The sequence below is a fragment of the Ostrea edulis genome, chromosome 5 (genome assembly GCF_947568905.1).
Source record: "Ostrea edulis chromosome 5, xbOstEdul1.1, whole genome shotgun sequence".
Classification (NCBI taxonomy): Eukaryota; Metazoa; Mollusca; class Bivalvia; order Ostreida; family Ostreidae; genus Ostrea; species Ostrea edulis.
The window spans coordinates 91,392,873-91,414,180 of NC_079168.1; the positions used below are offsets into that span (position 1 = coordinate 91,392,873).

Consider the following 21,308-nt stretch of genomic DNA (forward strand, 5'->3'; position numbering starts at 1 on the left):
TAATAGAAGTTATGAAATGAATTCATGTATAGAAGGGAGCAACACCCCTCCCCCTCCCCACCCCCGGAAAGAAGAACTAGAAGTTAGGGAAAACGTAAACTTTAATCAATAAATATATTTGATGTATGTCAACCCTAACCCTCCCCACCTCACAAATTAGGATTTTGAAGAACATGTTGGCTTTTTGTTTCACTGAATTTTACAAGTATTATTTTTAGATATAGTGAAGTCAACTTCTCCGGCTCCCCCTTGAAAAAACGATCCTACATGTCTGTAATAAAATAGGTAATATACTAATATTCACGAAAGGGTAACACGTTACGAATCCTGGGGTAATTAAAAAATTATAACAATACAAATGCTGCAGATATAGGCCTAGGCCTAAATATAGTCGTATAGCACGACGGTATATGCACTGAAAAGTTAAATAGAAAGTAGATAAGAATTACATTGAAATAGCTCAACTTCAAATGAAAAAAATTATCTTCATATTGGTCGTTTCCACTACACTCTACCGGCTGAGGTAACGTAGTATGTAAGTTGACAAAATGATCTATCAACCCATTATGACGTCACTTTTGAAAATTGACGTCTATATACCGAAATACATGTATAAATCGGCCTCGTGCTCTGCCACGCATTTAGCTATATAGATTAATAAGAAATAGTAGCATTTTGTGTTTGGCAAAATGTTTCATATAATGCAATTTCCATTGATTTAAAGTAATTGATATCAAAGTATTCCTAACTAGTGTACATTTCGCTTAGTTACAGGACACGGAAGTAAGATGGCATGATTAATTTATAATACACAACACAAGCCTGACAAAGGAAGACATGTTAATATCGTATCGTGACATTGCCCCGTTAAATTGATTTTAGGAATTTTATCATTTGATGCAGTGTTAGGCGAGTATATTCTTTTGTAAACAAAATATAGGTAAACTTATATAACAACACATATATAACAACATCCATAAACATGACATGTATTTCCATGCTGTAAAAACGCTATAAATATGAACGTTAAAATAAGAAATAAGTATGGTCCGCACAATATCACCATCGTAATTTTTTGTATGTGAAATGCTTAACCATAAATGTTTCATGTGTGAAAAATTTAAAGTGGTGATATTATGCGGACCTATTCAAATATCTTCAAAAGTGGTTAAATTTTATGAAATTTTCCGGAAATTTGTGTTCCGTACGTATTTTGACCACGTCAATGTAGTAGAAATGTGACACATTTTCAAAGTTTCGTTTTATTTTTGAGACAAGTGTATCTCCGTCAGTATTTTGCAATGTAGAAGTTTGATTCAACATGTACTTCATTTTTGAATAATTCAGGGGGCCAAATATGATACCAAACGAACTTAGTTCTTTCTACATTGAAGGAGAAAAAGAAAACTGGTGTCATAGTCACGGTGGTGAATCACGTGACTTTGGCATGACCTATTACCCAGAAGAATGACGACGAAAGTCAACACAAGGGAAAATTCAAACGAGTAAGTAACACCTTTATCAATAACAAATTGCCATACATGTATAACTTATATCAACATTTGAAAATTTTTCTCAGGAAGAAATCTATACTACGTGCGTATCAAGCAGAGAACATTGACACAGTTGTTTCGCTGTCGGAAAGTTTTTGACTAAAAACTAAAAATGGACACGATTTGAGCTGAAAATTTTCAAATTTTATTTTTCCATTTTTATTGTTTACAATACTTAACTAAAGGATTTCTAATGTTCAACCAAAATTTGAATATCAGTTGTTGAGTTATAAGTGAGATACAGCACTCGCAATTCTTTGTTATGTAAACAAGGCTCCTGCTATGTTCGTGTACATCAAATTAGACATTTTAGTAGAAAATGGCGTGTTTAAAACACAATGAGATATGTCAAACACTAGAAAATATTTATTGTGTTTAGAATTGGCTTATAAATTGAAAAAATCTGCTTTAAATTAAACGAAACTTTTACTAGTTTATTTAACATATGTAAACAAAAACATGGCACAAGCCTTGCTTACCTAACAAGGACTTGTGACCTCTATATTTACCTTGACTACTGACATTCAAAGTTTTGCTGATCATTAGCAATATCTTAGTTAAGCATATTAAACATTAAAAATAAAATAATAAAATTTGAATTTTTTTTAGATCAAATTGTGTCCATGTCCCTTTAATGTTTTCTGCTTCTATCGCACGTAGAACTGTCATTTTAGTGTAAATTTGTTCCTCAGAAATTGTGTCAAATGTTGATATAAGTTATGTGACAATTCACATTAACTCGATTTGTCTGTTAGTGTCAACACAACGTAAGCATTTCATCAAATGTATTCTAACAAAGTTCAAAGCTAACAGACTGAAAATATATGATGACCATTTTGCACTTTAAGATATTCATCACATGGAACTAACCTAGTAGGAGTAGGGCCATTTTGTTTTAAAATTGCACATAAATCACAAAGTCTTGCCTCAAAATTTAAGATGGAACTTAAGAATATTGGAGTTATAGGTAAAATTCTGAGTTATTGGCCAGAATGCTGTATTTTCATTAAAAAAAAAAATTGGGTAAATGAATATATCTGTTTTAAAGTCTCGGCGTTTTGTTGACAAAAACATCAACCAAATTAATGAATTACATCAGTTGAATTAGTTCAAAGTCTCGGCGTTTTGTTTACAAAAACATCAACCAAATTAATGAATTACATCAGTTGAATTAGTTCAAAGTCTCTACCACTTCTATCATAAATTACAAAATTGAAATCCACGTCTAGGGGTATAATTACTGATGATATGTTGATAAAACAAAAACAGTAAAATTGCGCTACTTTAGATATTTTTGATTATAAGATCCTTCCGTCACAATATATAGCCCCTTCCAAACTCTTTCAAAATTGGAATGGACATACTAGTACAAATTTTCAACTGGATAGATTTAAGTAGTAAATATCATTATATATCTGGACCGATAGATTTAAGTAGTAAATATCATTATATATCTGGACCGATAGAACCATTATCCACAATTTTACATGTAGCATTCTGCGCAATTGTGCAGAACATTTAAGGAGCTAACTTCCTTCAGGTCATAGAATTCCTAAGATTTGGATGCATCAAATGAAGTAAGATATTACTGTGTTTACTTGCATGAGATTTGCTACCATTTGATGAAACAACAATGAAAATCGGTTATCAATTTATGGGATGCAGCATGTTTTTTCATTGAAGTTTCAAGTAAAGATTTGCGAATAAAGCAAAAATAAAGGTGGTTCCGTAGGAAAATGTTGTGGTAAATATGGATTTTTAGCAATATCAAAATATTTATCGTCGACTGCTCTTTTGCGGATTGCAGAATCGGTGACCTTTTGTTTACGTGTGCGCGTTGTCGTTTCCGGGTGTAGATTGCGTAATCAATTTCGCCGTACTAGTAGTGTTGCAAACATATATAGAGAACGTCTTCAATTTTTTTTCCGAAAATGAACTACTAGAAGGAGAATAAGCAAAAAATCAACACAAGCACCCCAAAAATAAGCCCATTTACTTATTACTTTTTCAAGCAAACCTTCAAATTAATGTAAAGTATACCAAAAAGTCTAGAATTCTACACTATGTTATTTTATGAATTGAAGTTTAGTTTCACATTCCTCCTGTACATACGTTTTAACAGTTACAAACTTTTGGCAAACCTATATTAACAATGGTCACCGAAATAAGTGACGTCACCGTTTTAGGAGCACAAAGTGACATGTTTTTGTTACGAAAAATATTCAATTAACGTACCAATGGAGTTGGATGAAAGTAAAGGAAATTAATTACTTTAAAGGTAGGTGTATTATTTATTCATTTATTTAATCCAACTGATTAATGAGAAAATTGCGTTTTATTACTAAGATCACCGAAACTGGTCAATCGACGATACAAATAGTTCTACAAAATTCTTGGATATCCTATGTTCTTAAACAGGTAACACATACATGCTATATGTATATATTCAGCTTGAATTTGAAGTATTGGTGAAGTTGTGATTCTTGTCAATTAATTCCTATTGGCAGGAGGACGATGTTTTATGCTTATGCGCTTGTGCGAAAACAGGAGACAAAATTTGTCACGTACTATGTACAATCAGAATTATTGTACATGTATTCCGCAACAATTTTATACTGAAAATAACTAAGACTCGTAGACAATTTGGCTACACAACGGTGACGACTGGTACCTCCCTTCTGTTTCCCATGAAAAGAAGAGAGTTGCTGGTCATCGCCCTTGGCTAGCAATCTATTGTCATGGGAAAAGCTATCAGACCTAAATCTGGAACCGTTGGTCCGGGATAGGACTGCTGGTGGAGAAACACCGGTTTACTGTGGTGCATCGACAGCTTCACATTCCACTTCCCGCTCCCTTCAAATAACTCGTCAAAAGTGGGGAAGTCAAACAGCGGGGAGGAGGGAATTGATCGAAGCGACGGTCCCGAGGAAACGGTAGAGAGCTTCCGCGAGCGCTTCTTCCTGGCGCCGTCAGAGATGGTAAAAGTAGGAGAGACGGGTGGTTCATCTTCGTTATGAGAAGTGGAAACTGACGTTTTGACGCCACTGTCTACAATGACAAAAATCATGATTAAAGAAATTGTTATACATGTTCCCGAACTTATAAACATCCTGAGATTTTAACAAAAGAACGAGGAATTATACCATGTAGTAATATACATATATTAGTGGGCCATCTCTTACTATTATTATTATTTTTTAATTATTTACATCTCAAAATGCACAAATATTGCACACAAGGATTCATTTGAATAAAATATAATTCAATAATTCCAAATCCAGAGACCTACAATGTTTTATGTTGTGATAGCCATTTCCTCATGAATGCAATGCAGATGTGAATAATGTGCATATGATAAATATAGTACATCTATTTCAAAGGCAGGGAATATTCTAAAAGAAATAAAAGTAGAATACAGGTATAAATTTCAGTTTTGAAAATACATGAGGGTATGAACTGCAACGCTTCACATCGGCATCCTGTTCATGAGGTACCAATCGGAACTCCTCGAATGACTCGCGCACTCGACATAGATCTCGGATGTAATACGATGGCATCCATGAGCGAATTTGATGCATTGTCAATTGTGACGTCACAGCAATGCATCAAATTCGCCCATCGTATTACATCTGAGATCTATGTCGAGTGCGCGAGACATTCGAGGAGTTCCGATTGCATGAGGCACTAACGCGCTTCACGAAATATGCTTGTGTAAAGCGTCAAACTTCATATCCTCATGTATTTTCAAAAATGAAGTGTATTTCTTAAACGTATATAATGTTATGTGGCGTTCCATTTCTAGTATAATGATTATACGCGATGCATGTATTCATATGATAATGTTTGATTGCGCATATACATATAATCACAGTCAGGTACCGGTCATGAGAGTGTGAGACGCATGAAAATTCTGAACAACAGCAACAAAAATTCACAGGTACCTTCATTCTGTAAAAACTGATGTACAATGCATGCATATCATGTATAATGCTCTTTTAGTAAAGTATTATTTCCTGTTTCCTGTCAACTTATCATTTGAGGCGGATGAATACATGTATAGCTCCACATCTTCGATAAGTTGCAGTGTAATTTAGTACTTGTAATTGAAATGTAATCTATGATTAAGATAGACATGAGTGAACAAAGAGAAAAGACATAGGACTCTGTATTCTACCTTCCGATTCTTGACTTCTAGAAGTGGACAACCGCTCGTATGTTGAGGATCGTAGGTTGGGTCGATCAGACGACACATCACCAAAAGTCCAAGTAACTACAGGATGTGTATGTGTTTTAACGAAATCCTCACGCTTGGCATTTTCGGAAACTTGCAAACTGTCCCACATTACGAGAAAAAATTGTATTTCACCATATACATTCGTCTTCCTGGCTAAATCTTAAAATCTAGATCTATCTATTCTAAATACAAGCAGAACTTCAACTGTCATCAAAACTCGTGACACAAGAAAATTTAGGAGGTAAAAATATAATATAATCACAGAGCGTGTCGCATATATATATATATATCACCGACACAAATCAGGCGACGTAGATTCATTTGCAAGTTTTACCATGGGCAACTTCTTAATTTGTGACCACCAGTCACCAGCGTGGGATGTTTATTTATCAAGTGTATAAAACCGTGGATAAATTCACACTATTATATTTGCCCTTTCAAAACGTGCGATTAAATAAACATTTTATGGAACGTTGTACAAGATCATAACGATCCAAGGGAAAATGTATGGAATACCGTATCTTGTCAATCTCAAATGTATGGAATACCGTATCTTGTCAATCTCAACATTTGTATGCATGATGAGCAGTAGAGTCATCAGACAGAACATCAGAAAAACGATGACTGTCAGCTTCACAGGAGAAAATCACTCGCCATTTACAATTCACACAAGACTTTCTCGATTAATCAATCAAAGTGTCCTAATCAGATTGAAAGTTTGGAGTTTAACGCCCCTTCCAAAAATTTTCACCATTTGACACGTCACTAGCTACATTTAGTTTTTAACGTCCTTCTCGAGAACCGCTCATTCGTATGGAGACGTCACCATTGCCGGTGAAGGGCTGCAAAATTTATAGGCCTATGCTCAGCGCTTACGGCCATTGAGCAAGGGGGAATCTTTATCATGCCACACCTGCTGTGACACGGGACCTCGGTTTTTGCAGTCTCATCCGAAGGACCGTGCCCCATTTAGTCGCCTGTTACGACAAGGAAGGGGGTAGTGGGGACCTATTCTAACCCAGATCCCCACGGTTTGTTTCAGTTAGAAGTGTGATACATTTAGACATAATAGGTTAGGTGGCAGGCACTCACGGTGATTTAGCAAGGATTCTCTATTCTATGTGAAATAAATGCATTAAACTGTTCTATTTTAAACTGTAATGCTAATTCAATATGATATATAGATGTTTACTACAAATGCGTAAAAAGGCAACTTCTAGTTTAAAGCATATGCGAGATAGATTTTAACGGTTCTTCTACGGCTCTACTCTGTCTGGCATTGTCATAGAACGCAGCTCCGATGTCGTATGCATGTGAGCATCTTCACAAGTCAACCCTTGACATGTGAAGCTGGTATGTGAACATTATTTACAGTAGTACACATCAATGTATAATTAGTCTCTCATCTAACCCCTTCTTTGTTTAGCTATGCTAAAACGCAGATGGATTCTATATACATGTACATGTATGTACAGTTGCTATACCAACATCATTCTCGGTAGAGTTCAGCCATTTATAATACACGGAGATTAAGAACATGTGACTTAAACATCAGCGAGGAATAGTTACTAACTCAGTGGCGTAGCTTCCATTGAGGCAACCGAGGCAGCTGCCTCGGTAAAAAAAAAAAAAAAAAACCCACCTTTTACGTTGTTAAAATATCGATAGCTTCTGGGGGGCACAGCCCCCCAGACCCCCTGCCTCGGTAATATTCGAACCCAAGCTACGCCTATGTAACTACAGACATGCACGAGATTGGTAGATTTTAAAACAGCATCTTTACTCGTATCATAGCCACGTCAAATTACACGTGCTAACTCCACATTTAAAAACAGTAGAAATATATACATGTAGTACTATACATATATTCAAGGCTATCGGTTCGATAGTATGTATGCACAGACAAACGGAAATTGACAGCCACTTCCCGTCATTCATCATGTTCACGTATGCAATGATGCATTAAAATTCATCCGAATTTAAGGTAGTACTCTACATCGTCATAATGGCTGACTTCCTTTAAAAACATGGATGAAAAAATCGATATCAGCAATATTTGATTTTTCCTTTTCCATTTAAATACCTAGCCGAGTAGCTCAGTAGGTTAGAATACCGACTGCTGACATGTAGGTCGCAAGTTCGAGTTCAACAGGGGTTTTAAATTTTTTCCTGATTACCTTCTACTAAAACTGTATTTTTTGACAAAATAAAGTGAATCTGAAAATTTTCAACTTCAAAATATTGTTGTACATATCCTCCACTTTTCATCTACATCAAATTTATCTGGTGTAGTACACCTCCTTAACATCTATAATGGATTTGCAGAGTTGACACATAGGTACAGTATATCCTGTTTTGCACACAATGTTTATAGTACATGACGTACTGCTTGTCTTACAGTGGCGGATCCAGGATTTCAGAAAAGGGGCGTCCACGTGCGAAAGTCAAGTACCAGTATCTTCTGTACAGGGTTTGAATGTCTTCAGCCTTATCTATATATGCCAGTAATTCAATGCCTTATAAATTTGTGACGAAAAGGGGGGGGGGTGTATCCCCTATAAATCCGCCACTGCATTAGATAGAGAGAAGGCTCATGATATGGAGTAAAATTAATGCGGTACATTTTTCACATCACAGTTTCAGAACACTGATACAATGCTCACTATACAGTTTCTGAATGCGAGGCAGAATTGTGACAACATTGCAAGTGCCTAATTACAGCAGAACACAATCACTTTTGACATTTCAGTACAATGCATACCATCATCTGCCTTGGACAGCATCATGATGACATTTCAGTACAATGCATACCATCGTCTGCCTTGGACAGCATCATGATGACATTTCAGTACAATGTATACCATCGTCTGCTTTGGACAGCATCATGATGACAATTCAGTACAATGCATACCATCGTCTGCCTTGGACAGCATCATGATGATCCTACTTTTAAAATGATTCAATGGCCCATTCCTAGTACATGTATATTATGAATTAAAGTATATATACTTATTTTCAACGTTTATCAATATGATAAGTTACAAGAGGCCCATGGGTCTCACATTGCTCACCCGAGTACCTTGGCCCATATTCAAAATTGTTTCCTATATTTTCACAAGTAAAACTTTGATCCCCTATTGTGGCCCCACCCTACCCTCGGGGGCCGTGATGTTAACAAACTTGAATCTGCACTATGTCTGGAAGCTTTCATGTAAATTTCAGCTCTTCTGGCCGAGTGGTTCTTGAGAAGCCCTACCCTATTTTTGCATTTCTGAGATTATCTCCCCTTTGAATGGGACATTGAAAGCCCTTCACCCAAGGATGCTTTTTGCAAGTTTGCTTGAAATTGGCCCAGTAGATCTCGAGAAGAAGTCGAAATGTGAAAAGTTTAAAGACAGACGGACGGACAGACAGACAACAAGGCTCACTTGAGCTTTCAGCTCAGATGAGCTAAAAATGGTTCATATATAATAGAATGAACGGGGAAAGTGTCTTTGATAAAAGATAAAGTAATTCCAAAGTCTCAATGTCAGCACTATAACATCAGCATTTATTCTCTATTAACATCATCTGAACATTTATTTGCATACATTCCTGATTGGCAGCCATGTTCAGAGCAATAACACAGAGACGTAAGTACACAGACACATCAGAGTTATAATGCTACAAATATTTCCAGTTACAATGAATCTTTTCCTGAGGATAAATCATAGCAAGTGATTTCTTTAAAAATCACAGATACTGAGACAAGACAATCATATCATGTGTAAATTGTCAAAAAATATCTATACACCATTTGGAATATAACAGCTGATATTAAATGTTTACCAAAATTAATACTGTTAGTTTCTAAGTACATGTATACAATCATTTTAATAGCTATCTGAAAGTATAATCACGCCATTGAAAATTACACGTAAACAAGTATAATAATAGCAATTGACTGGCCATGAATTCTTTTCATACTTAATGAGTATGAATACAAATGTCCCTGATATATGTACAATAAATACATGAGTTAGATAAATTTTAGGTAAGTTCATATTAGTATAAAAATCAATGCACGGTCTTCCATACTACTAATATATGGCACAAACATGTCAAGACTGAGGTTTTCACAACCTATTACATGCAATACAAAACTAAACATCACAGAATTTCCTCCGTCATGGCAATTGCAATCATGGGTGATGCAACAACGCTGACAATTTGACATATCTATCCTAATGACGCTCTGCTGAAAGATTTATTTATCACATAATGCCTCAAATAAGCTCTAATCTGCAGAACAAACAGATCAAAAATATTTCGAGATCTGAAAAATTCCCACATCTGGCTCTGCACCAATTATTTATCAAAATGAGTTCAACTACAATAGATTTACCTTTCTATAGCCAATTGTTTGATTCAGAATGAAATACTCATCATCATGTGCAAAAAAAATGTACTCATTAATTAAATAAAAATCAACAATGCTAGCATATACCAACTGACAAATCTTCAAGGTCACATCATGCTGTATATGGAATATGTTTTTGTGGGGCATCAAAGGAACAAATTCTGGGCTGTAGCTTCTACAGTAAAAATGCTAAAAAGATTAATAGAAGACTGATAAAATCATTCTACTAAAAAGTTAGGTTTTTCTGGAAAATGGCACCCATAGTTTTGAATGACTTCTCTAGCAGCATAGGTGCCACACTGTAGACAGATTTCAGTGCGTTTTCCTTGTACAAACTGTGATAGAAATCCCCCCACAAAAGAGTCCCCACATCCATTAGTGTCTTTAATCAAATGTCTCTCTACCGGCACCACTGGAAGTTCCTGGATTTCGTTTCGTCTTCCTATGATGGTTGGAGAACGGCCCTGAGTGAAAATCACAGTCCTGCCATGTCGATGGTTGAGCTTCGGTAAGTTGACAGTTTTTTGAGCAATTTCTTTAATATCAGAAGTGCTAAACCTCATTTCCCTAGCAAGCTCTGCTGCTTCCTCTCCATTTCCAAACAAGACATCAACATAATACAAGATATTCAATTCAGAGTCTGCAAAATGGGAACACAGAAATGTGGCATGAAGATTCATGATCACAACTTTGTCATTTTCAGCTGCATGTTTGAGAATTTTCATTACTGCAGGTTTACTTTCAGGTAAAACAAATCCGCCAATGTAAAAATACTTGGCTTTTTCCACCAGATTCCAGATTTCTGGCCTGTTTAAGAATTCTATGTTAAATAACTGTGCAGCCCCTAAATCTGTTACCAGTGACCTATCCTCACCAGTGATGATGGCACAGCATTTCCCGGTGGATTTTTCAGGATGAATATCATATTTTACATTAACTCCCACCTCTGTAGCTTTCTTGAATAAAATCTCTTCATACATATCATTTCCTGCACCACCAAAAAATGTGGTGGCATTTGGTTGCTGAAGGAGCCACTGGGCCACTCGGATGGTATTCTGCGTTGCACCACCAGCAAGATAAATTGGTTTGCATTCTTTCACACATTTTTCAAATAAACTTTCATGCTTCTTTTTAGCGAGTATAGCATTGTTTGATGACAGCTCATATTCTTTAAGCATCTTTTCAGCATCTGCTCCAATGATGGTCATATCTAACAAGGGGTTCCCTATACCCAATAGTATTCCTTCTGGTATGGAGCTTCCCATTGTGCTATATAGTCTGTTGACCTGTAATACAACAATATACATGACTGTATTAATAGAATACACTATTACTCGTAGAACAAGTGCTTCGTAGCTTCCAAAGCTGTATACGGACAGTAGAGAGTTACATTTAGTGCCAGCTTCAGCTACAGTGTGATGCAAAAACTCGTCCTTCTTGTATAGTTAATGAAAAAGATGAGTGCAGCTATAATTAGTTTGACAATCAAAGTACAAGAGTTAGAGGTATGATTTTAATTAGACCGAGTTCTGGGCATCAGTTACCTTTTTTTTAAATAAAACAAATCACTTGCATGAGATATTTTGATGGGGAAATTCATTTGAAGATTGAATACTGCTTCCATTTTATTCCTCTGACAATGTATAAATAATTGTAAGAATAGTGTGTAACTAGTACACTGTGGATATATGGTTAAGAACTATACATCGTTTATTTTGAAAATTAAATATTGAAATAAAATCAAATTCTTGTTCCACTTTAGCAACTTGATACATGAATAAAATTTAATTCAATTTATGTCCACAGTGACCCTCCATACCAAATTGATCGTTTAAAAAACAATCCAATGCGATACGATATTATTTGCCAAACTTCCTCAACAAACCGTAAAATTCTGGAAACATGAAATTAATAATCTATATACTTTTTAGAGTTCTCATAAAGTAACCGGAAACTTTTCTCCAATACCTTACCTGGCTGTGTATTGACAGTGAGGGCCCTGACGATAGATAAAGGTGTCTACATGAAATCGGCCAAAAGTGTCGATAGTACCCCGTTAAACCACGTGGCGTATGAACAACTTTCCGTAAGATAAGGCTCCCGCGCGTCAGTTCCATTTATATAACTGATGGTGGCTATCTAATGATCTACTTATGCTATCGTAGTGAATAATTAGGGGTTCGGCACAGGAGAAAACAAAATCAGTCCGCGAGGGGTGCAAAGCGGGTTGACAAAAGCATTATTTTATTTATAGAGCAGTCGATCTGTTTAAACGCGCAGCACACGGAGTGAACAGACTTCCGTTTGTTTCGTAACAAAATGCAACGAACCAGACCAAGATCACAGGGGCTCGGTTGTCAGATATTGAAGTTTTGCATTATTTGTTCCCGAATAATAAATTGAAGTTTTGCATGATTTGTGTCCGAATAATAAATTATATAAATAAAATCCACCACCAAAATCCGCCTTTTTAGAGGTTTTAAAAAAGGTGTACCATGTGTACATTAAAAAATTAAAAAATCGGTGTGCAATAACTCAACGATATTTCGTATACGTCATCTCATGTCATTATGTAAACTATTACTTATAAACTATGATTTCATAAATGATGTCTTAAATTACATAATAACAAAAAATTATGTTACATAAAATTATCCTTCAATGAACAAAAATGATTTTTGTAATGTAAAAATGAATTTTTGTAGACAAGTAAGTTATTTTTGTCATGACATAATTCATTTTTTTGTCACCGTTACATTTTTTATATGCTGCTCACCGATGGATTGAAACGCTTTCATTTCGCTGTTCAAAATTCTTTCGTAAACGTTAAGCGGACTGGGATGACATGATATTAAACAAATATTTGTTGAATCTACACGTAAATATTACGCTTATGATAGCTCATGTGCCCTTGAAAGAATATTTTTTCATAGATATTCAAATACTTAATTCAATCCCAATTCTTTGTTCAGGAACTGGCAAGTACTGGATATCATAACCTGCCTCCCCCTTTCGCTAAAAAAAAAGAAAGAGATTCCAGACCGGAGCATGCGCCTATCACAGCCAATCTGCCGATCAATGGGAGCTGAGTTTTTTGTTCTTTTCTTGGGGGGGGGGGGGGGGGGGGTTAGAACATATTATTTTGGTACAGTGGGTACAGTGACGTCACTGTTTGGTATCATCATATTCCAAGCGGGAAGAGGCCTAAAGGGTATCGATCTCTATGAACTTTTTCCATTAATGAAAAAGCGAAGGGTCATCTCGCTGGAAAACTACATGTTATCATGTTAAGAAAAACCATTCACGGAAAAAAAAGTGGAGGACAGAGAGCGCAAACCTGTTGTAAAATCAACCCCCCCCCCCCCCCCCCTATCCTTTAAATACGTTAGGCAATATAATAGTCACTGTGAAGTGTTTATGTTTGAAATTAAATAAAAATGAATTGAAAACACAAATATTTTTCATTGTATGTTGCGTGCTGTAGACAACAAACCGGTTAACATCCATGCTTAAAACAAAAAACAAGTATCATTGTAGTGATGTTTTTTCTTTGATGACAGCAACACTTTTATTTCTGATCCACCAAAAAAAAAAATAATGTGCTACCCCCACCCCCAATAACTTACACATATTTTTTGTTGAAAATCTCTCTAAAGCTGGATAACAGAATCGTTATAATTCAGTCAGGGTATTTCTTTTTTATAAAGGGCTTGTTTGTCGGAGATATTTTGGGTATCTATGAGGCGCCGTTTTAATATTTTTGAAGTATTTGCTGATATAAAAAAATCATTTTTTGATATTAAAAAGTCTATTTTTTATATCAGAAAAAGGTTTTCTGATATCAGAAATTGGAATTCTTGATATCAAATAAGAAGTCATTTTCTGATATCAAAAATTTGATTATTTCATATCAAATAAATCATTTTCTTATATTAAAAAAAAATATATCAAATTTTCTGATATCAAAAAAATTATAATTTTTGATATCAGAAATTCACATTCTTGATATCAAAAATATAAGACATTTTCTGATATCAAAAATTTGAATTCTAGATATAAAAAAAATGTTTTTCTGATAAAAAAAAAATGATTTTCTGATATCAGGAATTTAAATTGATTTCTTGATATCACAAAATATATTTTCTGATATCAGAAAATAAAAGAAAATGGCGAAAAATCTTTACATAAATAATGAATACTCCCTTGACCCGTAGAAAAACGCTGAACTACAGTGTCCGATTTGCTTTCTAAAATTCGTTGATGTTTCAGATTCTTTGAAGATTTTTTTTTTTAACGATAGAAAGAATTTTATAAGGGTTCTTGATAATTCTGGACATATTCAAGTTCGGGTTACTTTCCGCATCCGGAGTTTTGGCGGTATCGAATACCGGCCTGCCTGTGTTTCCTATTTTGCTCTTCTCGTTTGTCATAATGAATTAGATTAACCATTTATTCCCCACATGCATCTACATGTTCACAACAAATTTCAGACGGAAAGCTGAAGGTTGCATCACAGGGAGCATTCATTAAGTCGATCGTAGTTTGATATGAGTCTTATTTTCTAAATATAAAAAAATCGATTTTCTGATATCAGAAAATACAAATCATTTTTTGATATCAAAAAATTATTTTTTTTTATTATCAACAAAATCAAATTCTTGATATTCGAAAAACAAGTTATTTATTGATATCAAGAATTTGAAATTAGAAAGTTCTTTTTTTTAATATCAAAAATTCGAATTCCTAATATCAAAAAATGATTTTCTGATATCAAAAAATCAAATTCTTGATATCAGAAAATAAAGATTGGTTTTTTTTATATAAAAAAACAAACGAATTCTTGATATCTAAAAATCATTTTCTGATATCAAGAAATCGAATTTTTGATATCAGAAAATAATTTTTTGATATCAAGAACTATTTTTTTATATCAGGAATTGGAATTATTGATATCAATTCTTTTTTTGATATCAGAAAATACATCAAAAATATTAAAACGGCACCTCATACATGTAAGTATCAAGACATTGTTGACATGCTTTAATTAAAGAGACTTTCAAAAATAAACTTAATCGACTCATGTGCTAGGTTATTCGGGGGTGGGTGGTCAAAACATTAAAAAATCTTGCAAGAATTGCAATGGGAATATAAAAAGAATGTGTAATTTTTTATCTGCCCTTTTCAATGAAATCATGAAATATTGAACAAATGCTAATCCGATTTTTAAACTCGTAATGTTAAACGTACATTAACTACCCTCTTGTGACGAAATAAGATTTCACAAAGTCAATGATTTAATAAGATTTATGCATGACAGGAACATCAATTTTGTTGGAGTCTTTTTCAATACTTTTCTTAACCATAAAATATTTCAAAAGTCTCAAGTTATATATGAATAATCAATTATATATTTCAAAATATTGAATTCAAGAGCAATAACTGTTTTCGTTAAGTTATTCATCAAATCCATTACGCGATAGATTTCCTTTATTTTTTTAACAAACATTTTGTATATTTTTCAAAGAAACAGTTTCATGAAATTGCTATGAATACAATGTACTATTATAACGTTTCAACAAGTTTTTGTGAAATTTTAATTATGCTGCATAAGGAAAATATTTGGCAATTTTCTGACGTTGATACAGGTATACACGTATGTGTGCTAAATTGATAAAAAAAATTATTAATACTGCAACATGCATATTTTATCATTTTTATTTGTTACTAAGATATATTATTTGAAGAATCAACAATCAAATATAAGATTGAACCTATAATTCTAGAGGAATGGATTATCTTTTGTAGTGTTAACAGCATCCATAAATATCTTTACCTTGATATCAACAAAGTACACTACAGTACGTACACTACAGAAAAGATCTACTGAATTATCTAAAGGATAATTAGATTATCTAGAATTGACAAACTTCATATTGTGAACACACGTGTTCTACTGTGCATGTTGGGGGTGATGATGCCCCTTTCATGAGGAAATGAATATATTTTTTTTTTCTATTCACACATTTATCAAAACAAGTGGCTGATTTGTTAACATTCAAATTCGATCTTTTGGTAACCATGCGTATTATTAAATACATGTATATAACTATGTTATTCATACTCGGATCTCGGAGGGATTTTGCAAAGTATATGTATGAACCATAATGATTTATAAAAAAAATTAGTTATTACATATGTGCGTCAGGTAATGAGTTCGAAATGATTATGAACAAAGCGTTCTCAAGACCGGGTGCCAAATGAGACTCTTTGATTTTTTACTCGAAAATCCAATTTTATGTGGAAAAAAGTAAGTACTGTTCAACAAAAATGAGTTCAGATTAACATAAAATTATAACAAATCACAAAACTAAAGTTTTACATTTTATCTTTCAGTGGACAAAAGTCACTTTTGTTAAAAATTCATTTTTGTCGACAAAATTAAATTTTGTATCAATATTAAAATTTGGATGTAAACTAGTTTAATTTAGATTCTGTAAACTAATTTGCAAACAAAATTGAAAAATATTCTGACAAAAATCATGTTGAATTGAATTTTGTGAGACGAAATTGAATTTTGTCATAACAAAATCACTTTTATTTTACAAAAATACAGCATGTTTTTATGATAGCTTCAATTTCGTAATGACTAAAATAAATTTTGTTATAAAAATTTACCCTGTATCTATCAGTGGACAAAAATCATTTTAGGCATGACAAAAGTCATTTTTCAAATTTAAGTTCATGTTTGACCTTTCCTAGTACACTTGCACAATAATTCACAAAAGGGGTGAAACGATCCCATAAATCAAGATCAGGAAGAAGTACATTAGTAGACAGACAATCCACAAATTTCGGAGAAATTATCGTCGCAAAAAATCAGGAGGACAGGGGTGGTAGTATCACAAATAGACAGTAACAAGTGTACAGATAGAAAGTGTACAGATAGACAGTAACAAGTGTATAGATAGACAGTGTACAGATAGACAGTAACAAGTGTACAGATAGACAGTAACAAGTGTATAGATAGACAGTGTACAGATAGACAGTAACAAGTGTACAGATAGACAGTGTACAGATAGACAGTAACAAGTGTATAGATAGACAGTAACAAGTGTATATAGATAGCCAGTAACAAGTGTACAGATAGACAGTGTATAGATAGACAGTAACAAGTGTATAGATAGACAGTGTACAGATAGACAGTAACAAGTGTACAGATAGACAGTGTACAGATAGACAGTAACAAGTGTATAGATAGACAGTAACAAGTGTATATAGATAGACAGTAACAAGTGTACAGATAGACAGTGTACAGATAGACAGTAACAAGTGTATAGATAGACAGTGTACAGATAGACAGTAACAAGTGTACAGATAGACAGTGTACAGATAGACAGTAACAAGTGTACAGATAGACAGTAACAAGTGTATAGATAGACAGTGTACAGATAGACAGTAACAAGTGTACAGATAGACAGTGTACAGATAGACAGTAACAAGTGTACAGATAGACAGTAACAAGTGTATATAGATAGACAGTAACAAGTGTACAGATAGACAGTGTATAGATAGACAGTAACAAGTGTATAGATAGACAGTAACAAGTGTATAGATAGACAGTGTACAGATAGACAGTAACAAGTGTACAGATAGACAGTAACAAGTGTACAGATAGACAGTAACAAGTGTACAGATAGACAGTAACAAGTGTATAGATAGACAGTGTACAGATAGACAGTAACAAGTGTACAGATATACAGTGTACAGATAGACAGTAACAAGTGTACAGATAGACAGTAACAAGTGTATAGATAGACAGTGTACAGATAGACAGTAACAAGTGTACAGATAGACAGTGTACAGATAGACAGCAACAAGTGTACAGATAGACAGTAACAAGTGTATAGATAGACAGTGTACAGATAGACAGTAACAAGTGTACAGATAGACAGTAACAAGTGTACAGATAGACAGTAACAAGTGTACAGATAGACAGTAACAAGTGTATATAGATATACAGTAACAAGTGTATAGATAGACAGTGTACAGATAGACAGTAACAAGTGTACAGATATACAGTGTACAGATAGACAGTAACAAGTGTATAGATAGACAGTAACAAGTGTACAGATAGACAGTAACAAGTGTATAGATAGACAGTAACAAGTGTATATAGATAGACAGTAACAAGTGTACAGATAGACAGTGTACAGATAGACAGTAACAAGTGTACAGATAGACAGTAACAAGTGTACAGATAGACAGTAACAAGTGTACAGATAGACAGTGTACAGATAGACAGTAACAAGTGTACAGATAGACAGTAACAAGTGTACATATAGACAGTGTATAGATAGACAGTAACAAGTGTACAGATAGACAGTGTACAGATAGACAGTAACAAGTGTATAGATAGACAGTAACAAGTGTACAGATAGACAGTAACAAGTGTACAGATAGACAGTAACAAGTGTATAGATAGACAGTGTACAGATAGACAGTAACAAGTGTATAGATAGACAGTGTACAGATAGACAGTAACAAGTGTACAGATAGACAGTAACAAGTGTATAGATAGACAGTAACAAGTGTACAGATAGACAGTAACAAGTGTACAGATAGACAGTAACAAGTGTATAGATAGACAGTAACAAGTGTACAGATAGACAGTAACAAGTGTACAGATAGACAGTGTACAGATAGACAGTAACAAGTGTACAGATAGACAGTAACAAGTGTATAGATAGACAGTAACAAGTGTACAGATAGACAGTAACAAGTGTACAGATAGACAGTAACAAGTGTACAGATAGACAGTAACAAGTGTACAGATAGACAGTAACAAGTGTACAGATAGACAGTAACAAGTGTACAGATAGACAGTAACAAGTGTATAGATAGACAGTAACAAGTGTACAGATAGACAGTAACAAGTGTACAGATAGACAGTAACAAGTGTACAGATAGACAGTAACAAGTGTACAGATAGACAGTAACAAGTGTACAGATAGACAGTAACAAGTGTACAGATAGACAGTAACAAGTGTACAGATAGACAGTAACAAGTGTACAGATAGACAGTAACAAGTGTACAGATAGACAGTAACAAGTGTACAGATAGACAGTGTACAGATAGACAGTAACAAGTGTACAGATAGACAGTAACAAGTGTATAGATAGACAGTAACAAGTGTATAGATAGACAGTAACAAGTGTACAGATAGACAGTGTACAGATAGACAGTAACAAGTGTATAGATAGACAGTAACAAGTGTACAGATAGACAGTAACAAGTGTATAGATAGACAGTGTACATATAGACAGTAACAAGTGTACAGATAGACAGTGTACAGATACAGTAACAAGTGTATAGATAGACAGTAACAAGTGTATAGATATACAGTAACAAGTGTACAGATAGACAGTAACAAGTGTACAGATAGACAATAACAAGTGTACAGATAGACAGTAACAAGTGTACAGATAGACAGTGTACAGATAGACAGTAACAAGTGTATAGATAGACAGTAACAAGTGTACAGATAGACAGTAACAAGTGTACAGATAGACAGTAACAAGTGTATAGATAGACAGTGTACAGATAGACAGTAACAAGTGTACAGATAGACAGTGTACATATAGACAGTAACAAGTGTATAGATAGACAGTAACAAGTGTACAGATAGACAGTGTACAGATAGACAGTAACAAGTGTACAGATAGACAGTGTACAGATAGACAGTAACAAGTGTATAGATAGACAGTAACAAGTGTACAGATAGACAGTAACAAGTGTACAGATGGACAGTAACAAGTGTACATATAGACAGTGTACAGATAGACAGTAACAAGTGTACAGATAGACAGTAACAAGTGTATAGATAGACAGTGTACAGATAGACAGTAATAAGTGTACAGATAGACAGTGTACAGATAGACAGTAACAAGTGTACAGATAGACAGTAACAAGTGTACATATAGACAGTGTACAGATAGACAGTAACAAGTGTACAGATAGACAGTAACAAGTGTACAGATAGACAGTGTACAGATACAGTAACAAGTGTATAGATAGACAGTAACAAGTGTACAGATAGACAGTAACAAGTGTACAGATAGACAGTAACAAGTGTACAGATAGACAGTGTACAGATAGACAGTAACAAGTGTACATATAGACAGTGTACAGATAGACAGTAACAAGTGTACAGATAGACAGTAACAAGTGTACAGATAGACAGTGTACAGATACAGTAACAAGTGTATAGATAGACAGTAACAAGTGTACAGATAGACAGTAACAAGTGTACAGATAGACAGTAACAAGTGTACAGATAGACAGTGTACAGATAGACAGTAACAAGTGTACAGATAGACAGTAACAAGTGTACAGATAGACAGTAACAAGTGTATAGATAGACAGTGTACAGATAGACAGTAACAAGTGTATAGATAGACAGTAACAAGTGTACAGATAGACAGTGTACATATAGACAGTAACAAGTGTATAGATAGACAGTAACAAGTGTATAGATAGACAGTAACAAGTGTACAGATAGACAGTAACAAGTGTATAGATAGTCAGTAACAAGTGTATAGATAGACAGTAACAAGTGTATAGATAGACAGTGTACAGATAGACAGTAACAAGTGTACAGATAGACCGTAACAAGTGTATAGATAGACAGTAACAAGTGTACAGATAGACAGTAACAAGTGTATAGATAGACAGTGTACATATAGACAGTAACAAGTGTACAGATAGACAGTAACAAGTGTATAGATAGACAGTAACAAGTGTATAGATAGACAGTAACAAGTGTACATATAGACAGTAACAAGTGTATAGATAGACAGTAACAAGTGTATAGATAGAAAGTGTACAGATAGACAGTAACAAGTGTACAGATAGACAGTAACAAGTGTATAGATAGACAGTAACAAGTGTATAGATAGACAGTGTATAGATAGACAGTAACAAGTGTACAAATAGACAGTGTACAGATAGACAGTAACAAGTGTATAGATAGACAGTAACAAGTGTACAAATAGACAGTGTACAGATAGACAGTGTACATATAGACAGTAACAAGTGTATAGATAGACAGTAACAAGTGTACAG

The 21,308-nt window shown here is 34.2% G+C and overlaps 2 protein-coding genes across 2 annotated transcripts in view; both read right to left on the reverse strand.

Annotated features, from left to right (window-relative positions):
* The window catches only part of LOC125650590 (uncharacterized), a 16,207-nt gene extending 10,138 nt beyond the window's left edge, over positions 1–6,069 (reverse strand). Inside the window, exons 1-2 of the mRNA XM_056139262.1 lie at positions 5,728–6,069; positions 4,311–4,601 (exon numbers count right to left, since the gene is read on the reverse strand). Of these exons, the coding sequence (XP_055995237.1) occupies positions 4,311–4,601; positions 5,728–5,896 (460 nt within the window). The 5' untranslated portion in view covers positions 5,897–6,069. The remainder of the gene's footprint in view (positions 1–4,310; positions 4,602–5,727) is intronic.
* Positions 6,070–9,314: 3,245 nt separating this feature from the next.
* On the reverse strand, positions 9,315–12,438 carry LOC125650588 (uncharacterized). Its single transcript, XM_056139263.1, has 2 exons — positions 12,160–12,438; positions 9,315–11,472 (listed from the first exon to the last, which is right to left on the reverse strand). The coding sequence occupies exons 1-2, from the start codon at positions 12,301–12,303 to the stop codon at positions 10,405–10,407; spliced, it is 1,212 nt and encodes a 403-aa protein (XP_055995238.1). The 5' UTR covers positions 12,304–12,438; the 3' UTR covers positions 9,315–10,404.
* Between the last annotated feature and the right edge of the window lie 8,870 nt (positions 12,439–21,308).

Bases quoted from the DNA above. Each gene is read 5' to 3' on its own strand.
- LOC125650588 (XM_056139263.1), bottom strand. From the start codon at position 12,303: ATGGAACTGACGCGCGGGAGCCTTATCTTACGGAAAGTTGTTCATACG. The intron at 11,473-12,159 runs GTAAGGTATTGG...GTTGTATTACAG, and splicing joins CACTGTCAATACACAGCCAG to GTCAACAGACTATATAGCAC.